The following is a 9,395-nucleotide window of genomic DNA, read 5'->3' on the forward strand; positions in this document are numbered from 1 at the left end:
TGCCTCCTCCTCGCTCCCTTTACACCCAGCCTGGGGATGGGGGCACCCGGGTTCCGGCCGGGCTCTGCCACTGCGGCCTCGGTCAAGTCACCTCGCAACACCTAGAGCGGTGGAGAGGCTCCCTGTGCACGGACGATGCCCAGGCGGGTCTGGTGTGGAAGTGGGGTCTGAGACTGGTGTCGGCATCACCGCACCATGACCCCCCCTCAGCTGTGCCGGGCCGTGTGTGTGTGTATGTTGTGTGCGAGACAGCTCCCTGCTGCTGATGGGAGCCAGTGAGTGCGTTTCACGTGCCCCGTACTGCTAGGTGTCACCAGAGTCTCCTCTTGGTCGAGCTGTGGCACAGAGGAGCTGGCGTGGGGGGCGCTGGCCCTGCTGCGATGAAGGGGGCGTCCTGGGGCTGCTTCTCCCTCCCCTGGGCTCAGCCCCCGGGAGCTGCTGGTCGCCCTGCCGACAAAGCAGCGTGTGCGTGGGCCGCTGCTGGCACGTCCGAGCCCGGGCACATCTAGGACCCGTCGCCTGGCCCTGGGGGGGAAGCCCGAACTCATGCCCGCCCGTCTCCTGCTCACCTTGCAGGGGCATAGCAGGATCGATGCATGGCGGGGCTCAGACCGCACATCCCTCTCCGCCTGGCTCACAGCCACAGCCCGCCCAGCCTGGGGCCGCGTCTCCTGGCTGCTGGAGCTCAGAGCCTCGCAGCAGATTCATCCCCAGGTGGTGCAGCCTCCAGCCAGTGCAAAACCAGCCGCTTCGGCCTCCGGCGCATTGGGGGACACCAGCCACCTCGGGGCGATGGTGCTCGGGGCCCAGCCGTGCCAGGGAGAATGGTTTCCCTGCCCCCTGGTTGCTCCCACTGCCGTCGTGCCCGTGGTAGATGTGGTGGGAGAAGTGGGATCTTCTCCCTGGGAGGTCGCTGCTGCTCTCCAGGGCCCGGCTGCTTTTCCCTGAGCGGCTGCAAGGCCTGTATGATCCCACGCCCAGAGCCCACCCCGCGCCGCGCCGGGGGGCTGGGGCCCTGTGTGGAGAAGGGAGGCAGAGACGGGAGGATTTATACTGGTTTAATTAATGTCAAATGTAGTTTACAAACGGGAATGACAAGTACCTTTTTATAGAATATACATTGACACACAATCATGGACACGACTGGAATATCACCGTGTGCAATTGGGATTCTTTGGGCAAAGATCGTCGACTCCGTACGTCTTTTTATTATTTCCTTTTTCCTTAAAACTCCCTGCGGAAGGGGCGGAAGCGATGCCGTGCTACAGGCCGCGGCTGGCTCCAGAGCAGGCCCAGACGAGACTCCCCCCCCCCCCCGGTTCCCGTACACCCCCCACCCGCGCCGTGACGAAACAGGGATGGCTTTACATGAAAAGAAAGGAACGGTACTGGTTACATATGGTTTTACAGCTACGTACATACAGCACACTGCTGGTCCACAACACACCGGGGGGAGAAGCCGGCCTGGGCATCGGGCGCCCGCTCTGTCCCCCGCCCCCAACACGGATCACCGCGCCGCCCTCGAACTCGCTTCCCGGGGCAAGGCCACGCTGCGCGGCCTGCCCGTGCCGGCCCCGAAGCAAAGCCCTGACGTTCCCTCGCCGCGATGTTTCCTCCCCGGCTGCTTCTACAACCAACCCTCGTGCTTAAGGCGCGGAGGGGTCTGAGCGCTGCCTACACGGAGGCGAGGAGGGCGCCCAGCGGCTAGATCCGGCTGCCCCTGATGCCGGCTCCAGCGACCGTCTGCCCATGCGTGACGGCAGCTCTGGGTGTTTTCACACGTCTGGCAGCCAGATCCTGGCACCCCCAGGAGAGGCCTTTGAACCAGCTCGAGCTGCTGACCCCGGTGCCTTGCCGCGGCTTGCTCCAGCCACCTTTATACACCAGCCCACAGCAGGTCTTCGCGTGGCCACTTCACACCTGGGCTCAGCCTGGGGAGGAAAAGCTAGAAGACCCCAAAGTTGCAGCCCACGGTGAGGTCTCAGCTGTTGGCTTAGCGGTGCCTGCGCAGCCTTGCAAAACTGGCTGGGCCGAGCGGCGCAGCTCTGCTCCTGGGGGGCGCAGACGGCCCCGTGAGCCAGGAGGGAACAGGCGAGTCCGCGGCGCCTCTGGCCCGCGGCGGTTTTGGAAGGCCGTGGAGCACGGGGCTGCCGAGGTGTGCGAAGGGAAAGCCCCGGGTGCAGAACAAGTCGGGATGGTTCCTAGCGTCTCCCTGCCGGGACACCGTGCGGGGCGAGACCGGCGTAGAGCCAGCGCCGCCCCGACAGGAGACGGGAAGCACCCGGCCCCGGGGCCTTTCCCAGCCGGCAGGGAGGGGACAAAAGGCCGCGGGCCCCCCTGCGGCGGGCGGGCACGGGCGGCTTCGTGCAGCAGAGCGAGTCCGTTGACGGGGCACCGTCTCTGGTGGGAAAGGCCACGGGCCCAGGAGCCAGGCCCCTCCGCCTCCCCTGCCGAGAAATGACCGCGGTTGTCCTTCCGGGGGGGGAAAAGGATCCTAGTATAAATAGCCCCATTAGCTACGACTAATGACAAAAAACCATCTCCTCTACTCCCCATAAGTCCTGTAAGTTATGGGTGATGCTACAGCCATTACTAAGAGCTGTTAACTTCATATCTGAATGAGGAAATATACACCACAGAACATTAAACCATTTATATTATATATATATGTATATATATTCTTTTTTTTTTTTTTTAACTAATGACTTTAATGCCAAAACTTTGCAGAACCAAGAAAAATATGGGTTTAATGTTCTCTGCTCTTTTTCTTTCTTTCTTTCTCTTTTTCTTCTTTAAAAAAAATACAACCAAAAAAAGGCGGAAGGGAAACTTATTAGTATGTAACGTTTGAGTCTATCCCATTTATACACAACATTGTAAACATATATCGTCTATATTACATGTGCTTCATTTCTGCCTGTGTGTGGGAGGGGGGTTAGGTTTTTTTTTTTTCTTTTTTAAACCTTTTTTTTTTTAAGTCACTAGAACACCACGAACGAAAAAACCCAAAGGGAAAACAGAACGGAACGAAAAACCAAACAAAACTCAGAAAACAACCAAAAAAAAAAAAAACCCGAACCAAGAGCACGAGTTACAGGTTCTGGCTCCGTGTCTCGCCGAGGGTCCCTTGCTCTGAAGGGGTCGCGCGCCCCTCCGATGCTCATCCAGCGCCGGGGAGACGGGGCGGGGGGGCTGGTTTAAAAAGGGGGCGTCACAGCCAAAGGTTTGGGGTTTGCCCACCGGAGTCGCTGAAGGAGGTCCCACGGCCAGGCCCGGTCCGTGGCGTCCCCGCTGCTCCCGGCCGCGGTCGGAGTCTATTGGGTTCTGTTAAAAACGTCTCTTGCCGTCGGGGTCGTCGTCCTCCCGCCGCGGCGCTGGAGCCGGGCTGGGCCGAGCCGCCGGATCCCGCCCTCCGGCTGCCTCCTTCATAAGTAGATGCGCCGCAGGTCGCCCGGAGACGTGATGGTGTTGCACTGAGGGCAGAGCTTCTTGGCACCCTGCAGGGGACAGAGACAGAGGGGCGTCACGGGGGGTAGATCTGCCTCTCGGGCCGCGCCTGCCCCCTGCCCTGCCCAGCTCCGGGGGCTGGAGCAAGGACCTGCCCTCCCCGGGGCAGCTGTTTCCCTCTCACGGCTGGGTCGCAGGTGGGATGACAGAGCCGGTACTGTCAGATCTGGGCCCCGGCAGCTCCACTGCCCTGCTATTGCGGCAGCCAGGCCTGAGCTGAACGGGACGAGACGGGAGCTGGGCACGTCGGAGCTACGGCCTCCCCCCGCTCTGCCTGCAGCGCCTGCCTGGCCCCGGGGAAGGAGGGGAGGCCAGCGCAGCAGCTCGGAGCGTACGGCGCCTGATGCTGAGGGTACGGGGGCTGCTCTTTGTGGCCCCCGACCCTGCTGACAGCCAACACCTGCAGCTGGGGGAGATGCAGCTTGGGGGCCTTTGGGCGGCTGGACTTGGGAGCAGGGCAGGGCTCCCATCCTGCCACGCTGCTCCGAGACCCCCGTGGAGAAGCATCGGGCTGAAGACGCTCAGCACCTCCGACGCCAGGCCCACAAGGTCCGCAGGAGACGTCGCCCTGCCCGGGGGAGACAGAGACGCCGTGAGGCTCGGCAGTGGAGCTGGTCCCGACTGGGATTGCCTGGTGCTGCTGCCAGGGGAGGGTCAGACCTGGGAAGCAGCGGGATGGCCACGTCTACCATCCACCCCCCACATCTCCTTGCCCAGAGCAAAGCTCTGGACTCTGCGGCCCAGGACAGGCCCTTTCCCCTTTCCAGAAGCTGATGTACTTCCCTGGAAATGCATAAACCAGTGGTCCTCAATCTTTTTAGCCTACCTAGACTCCAGGCCCCCCGGGGGAACTCAAGGTCCCCACAGAAAATACCAGCCCTTGAGTTTTCGCTCGTTTTTTGACCACAGAGCAGTTGCAGCGAACATGAAACAACCACAACTGTTGATTCCTGTGTGCAACCTCCGGGTTCCCCGTGCGAATCCCGCCTCCACGCCGGCCAGTGCTAACCCTGCGTGGCTCCCTGCGGTACCCCAGGCACTGGCTGAGACTCGCTGCCTTAAGCCCAGTCTCTGCAACTTGGGGTGCAGGCGCCAGCCCCGCGGTTTCAATCCCTCGTCATCCCACATCCCGTGGCTCCGCAGGGGCTCTGCCCTCGGGGGCCTTCCCAGCAGCGAGAGGTGGTGCGGGGCCCCGAAGTTTGCATCTGCCCCGAACAATCCCGTCACGCTGGGCAGTGGCTGCAAAAGGCAGCACCCACAGGGGGCCGAGGCATTCCAGATGTGGTGGCTACGGCACATCTGGTTCTGCGTTTTCCATCCAGCAGAGACGGGGCCCAGCCTGTAAGGCCAGAGGCAGGGGGACGCCCAGGCAGCGTCACCCGTCAGGATGGTGTGCGGGGTTGGCTGGGTGCTCCCCTGCATGTCTGAGCACGGAGGGCCGTCTCCTTGTCTTTCACAAAAACCCCAGCTCTCCGGAGCACAGGCAAGGAGAGGGAGCCGACCACGAGGCCGCAGCGCAGAGCCGTGTCCAAGCCAACAGAGAAACACCCGCGTGTCAGGCTTCCAGGAAAGGGGATCAGCAGCTGGGGGCTGATGGGGGAGGGAAGAGGCAGTGCTTTCCAGCCTGCACACCTTGTATAATGAGGCTGGGCCGGTCCTCCCCTGCCCCAGCAATGCCTGGCCCTGCACACACCACCTGCTTCATGTGCGGCCCCAGAGCCGGGTGAGGGAGGAGAACGCGGCTTGGCGCTGGGGGCGGAGGCGCTTGCCCCGGGAGAACGGCACGACTCACCGCTCCGACAGCCGTGCGCTCGAACACGCCCGGCGGAGAGCACGCGCAGCCCTCAATCGCAGGGACGGCCGCCCCTGCTGAGGGCAGCTCCCTGGGGGATCCCAGCTCCGAAGGGCCTGCATGTGCCGCTTCCCCCCGGCTGGGATCTGGTGAGAACGCCCTTCTTGCGCCAGGTCCAGAGCCAGGGGGACGGCCTAGCCCTGGGCACGCCAGGCAGATAAATGGCCTCTTCTGGTATGTCCCCGTGTCACCTAACCTGGCTCTCGTCAAAGCAGCCTGAAGCCGACGGGCAGCACCGGTGAAGCTCCAAGGCCGGGGGCAGAAGAGGCCCAGCTGAAGCCTGCCTGTTTCCTCTCGGCGTTTGCACGAAGCCTCCAGGCTCTCCCGTGCCCTGCGTTCGGCAGCGTCCTTGCCCACCAGCGCACGGTGGGGGCTGCGTTTCCACATGGTCCAGCTGCTGGGCCTATGGGAAAAACACCCGGCTGTGCTTCGTGCCTGGATGCGGGCTCTTTTACAGCGGCGGCGGGTGGCACGTCACCTGTGCCCAGGGCAGGGCGATGTGCCCGCGGCTGTTGTCTGCAGCGCGGATGCTCACGCCCAGAGGTCCCGCAGGCGGGCTGGCTGTGCGCGCGGCAACGTGCCCGCTTGGGCATAAATAGTGCAGGTGAAAATGACCCTCAAGAGTTCTTCCTGCTGGCCGGCGTCCTCGCCCCACCCCACGCGTGCCGGGGTCAGAGCCCCGACTTCTAAGCACTGGGTTTTTTGTGGAAGACCAAAAAAAAAAAATCCCCCCCTCACGACTCTGCTCCTTGCCCCGGCCCCTTTTTCAGTGGCGCGCTGTATTTGTTACAAGGGGCGATTAAAGCCATCCTCTCTCGTGCGCTGGCACCGGGAGCAGGGAAGGTATGTGCTCCCCACACCTCCCCAGCTCACCTGCCAGCTGGACTTACTAAAAACTTTCCCCTTGAAATAAAAATGCGGCGCCGTAACAAGTCACACCTGTCGGCCGTTTCTTTTTTTCTTTCCTCCAGGTCCTTCTGCTCCTTTCATCCCTCCTTGGTAGAAAAGCCTTGATGTGCAAGAGCCGTGTGGGCCACAGGAGCGCCCACCTCAGCTTTTCCATTACAAACCCCACTTTTCAGGGGTCTGTAAAAAAAAAAAACCACCCACCCGCTGCAGGAAGTTTGCTCCAGGGCTGAAACACAGCCAAAAAGAGGGGTCAGGACCACAATGGGATCCGTTTCCCCCGCCCTGTGCTCCTTTTTTAACTACAATTTGGCAAGTGATGGATCCACCACGCCGGCTAATCGCTCTGGGTGGTTTGAAAAAGAAGTTAACGAGAGCCAAAGCACCGCTAATTCGTTAGGGTTCACGTGGGGCTGGGAAGGATCGGGGCGCTTTGGTTTTAAGAGGCTTCCTCTTAAAAAAGGAAGAGGAATGACGTGGTGGTTGTTTTAGACCGAAATGAGGAGGTGAAGTGTGGGCTGAGATGCTTCCGGCTGCCCTGGGGAGTCGGCAGTTTCCCAAGAGGATGCAGCATCCGGGCAGGGGGTGCTCCAGACCGATGAAGGCAGCTCTGGGGTCATTTGCAGCAGCTTTTGCCATTGCTGGGGTCAGGAGTGGACAGACCGGCAGCCAGCCCTGGACAGCTCATGAACGCGGGGGCTATTGCGCAGGGCCTCTCACCGCCAAGCAACAGTGGAGCAGGTAACAGAATCCTAGAAAATGAGGGCTGGAAGGGACTTCGGGAGGTCACAACTAGTCCAACCCCCTGCTCCAAGCAGGACCAGCCCCAACTACATCATCCCAGCCAAGGATTTGTCTACCCGGGGTTTAAAAACCTCCAAGGATGGAGACTACATCACCTCTCTGGGGAGCCTGTTCCAGTGTTTTACTACCCTTCAAGTGAGAGAGTTTTTCCTAATATCCAACCTCAACTTGCCTTGCTGCAGCTTGAGCCCCTTGCTCCTTGTCCTGCCATCTGCCCCCACTGAGGACAGTCCAGCTCCATCCTCTTTGCAGCCCCTGTTCAGGGAGGTGACGGCTGCTATTCAATCCCCCTCGGTCTTCTCTTCTGCAGACTCAATCAGCCCAGTTCCCTCGGCCTCCCCTCACCCGTCCTGCCTGAGCTGCCAGACCACATTCCTTATAGCTCTCCTCCTTTAGGACACGGTTCCCTGGGACGGCTGCAGCCAGACAACGGCTGCGCAGCACTTTCACTGATTGCGCCAGTGGCAGCGCGGCTCCATCCAGGGCCAAAGACACGTTCAGCAAGGCGGGTTGCGTGCATGCTGCCATGATGGGATGCACATGTGGGCTGGGCTGCTGCCTCGTGCTCTAGAGAAGAGCGGCTGCTGGCTGAAGGGTGCTCCTTGTGCCCTCTGCCAGCCTAGGCTGAAGGCCTGGGGCTTTTGGAGGGGTTTGCAGTGCACCTGCCCCAGGGGTCCTTTGGAGAAGTCCTCAAGCAGGTGAACAGAAGAGGAGGCGCTGCGGTGCTTCAGCTGCCCTGGGCTCTGGAAAGATCGCTTAGCCGGCAGTACCGGGGGACATGCTCTTGTTCCCTACAATGCCACCAATTCGAGCAGGACAGCCAAGCAGGAAACCATGTGGTTGGAAGGAGCCGTGGGGAGCGGTGCCCTGAATCTGCGTTTCTGTCTCACAGAGCCGTCGCTTTGCAAATGATCCGCGGACGTGACAGCAAGCGAACATGCCACGGAGCGGCCAGGCCACGCTGAACAAGCACCGCGGTAAAGACCCTCGCCAAGCCACGACCAGCAAAAGAGGCTGATGCCCCAGGGGCGCGTGGCAGCACAGGCCAGGCAGGCACAGCGGTTGTGGCTCTGGATCGGACAGATCCTGGGCTGAGCGCCTTTGGGACAGTGCTTAACAACGTGCCTCAGTTTCCCTATCTGAGGACAGAGAGACCCCCTGCCTCCTGGAAGCATGACACCAACCGAATCAAACACACCTGGTTCAGCCCTAGAGAAAGGCTGTCAAGTACCAAGGAGCTCAGAAGCCGACTCAAACAAAGCTGGAGACCAATCCAGGCAGGGATTATTAGATTATGCAGACCGCCGCTGCGTGGGACACAGGCACACCCAGCATCCCGGCACACGTGGACCCACGTGGCAGCACTCCTGGCTGCTACCGGGGCGTGGGTCACCACCCTGGGGCTCAGTCCTCTCTCCAAACAACAGGCACAACCTGGACAGTCCCTGAATTATTATTCACCGGCTCCTGCTGGCACGAAGACACATTGGGCCCCTGCCGGACTCCAGCCATCCTAACTCTACGGCAGACCAGGGACGTTTCCTCCTGAACAGGCCTGCCCTCAGCCAGGGCTGCTGCCGTCGGCGCTGTGCTTTCGCTCCTGCTCACCCCATACAGCGCTGGGAGAGGAGCCGCAGCCGGTCCTGCCTGGTGGATCACCCTACGGTCGGCACGTCCCAGGGACGAAAAGGGTGCATGCACCAGTGACTCGCACTCCCAGGCGAGCGTGTACGTAGCCCCCCATCCTCTTCCTCTTCGACCACGCAGACCCGTGCCCAAGCCAAAGATACAAACCAGCCCTTTTCATGCCCTTTCCAGAGCAGAACCTCGCCCTACGGGCCCGATACTCAGCAGCACCTTTGGAAGGCGGGCAATGGCCGAGAGACGACCGAGCCTGGTAAACCTCGGGCCTAAAACATTTTAAGGCCCTCTATGCTGCGAGAAGACTCGTGCCGGCACCCAGCCCAGCTCCTGCACCTCCGACCACCCTGCGCAGACCCCGCGGCTTTGCCGGCTGCTTTGATCCTTTGTTTCCTTGTTTAACGGACGATACAAAGAAGAAATCTAATTGAATATCGGGCCTTGGCGGCACATATAAAACCCAGGCGTGCAGGGGAAGCGGGGCTGCTCTCTGGCAGGATGGATGGCAGGTCTCCAGCGCGTTCAAAAGCCGCCGGAAGCCCCGTGCGAGCCGCCCGCCCCGAACTCCAACAAATTGTTTATTGCACAACACGGGAAAAATGCTGCCCTGCTCCCCCGACCAAGTCTTTCCATGTGTGCTGCCCGCGCGGGCTCCCTCCTCACCCCCCCTGGGGGGGGGGGGGGG

At 61.2% G+C, this 9,395-nt stretch overlaps 1 protein-coding gene across 2 annotated transcripts in view; it reads right to left on the reverse strand.

Moving 5' to 3' along the window:
* Positions 1-3,286: 3,286 nt before the first annotated feature.
* RNF220 (ring finger protein 220) overlaps positions 3,287-9,395 on the reverse strand; it is a 223,060-nt gene continuing 216,951 nt past the window's right edge. For both annotated transcript variants that reach the window (XM_014521375.2, XM_025206829.1), the window contains exon 14: positions 3,287-3,497. In XM_014521375.2, coding sequence (XP_014376861.1) covers positions 3,426-3,497 — 72 coding nt within the window. In that variant the 3' untranslated portion in view covers positions 3,287-3,425. The remainder of the gene's footprint in view (positions 3,498-9,395) is intronic.

Source organism: Alligator sinensis, unplaced genomic scaffold, assembly GCF_000455745.1.
Source record: "Alligator sinensis unplaced genomic scaffold, ASM45574v1 scaffold781_1, whole genome shotgun sequence".
NCBI lineage: Eukaryota > Metazoa > Chordata > Crocodylia > Alligatoridae > Alligator > Alligator sinensis.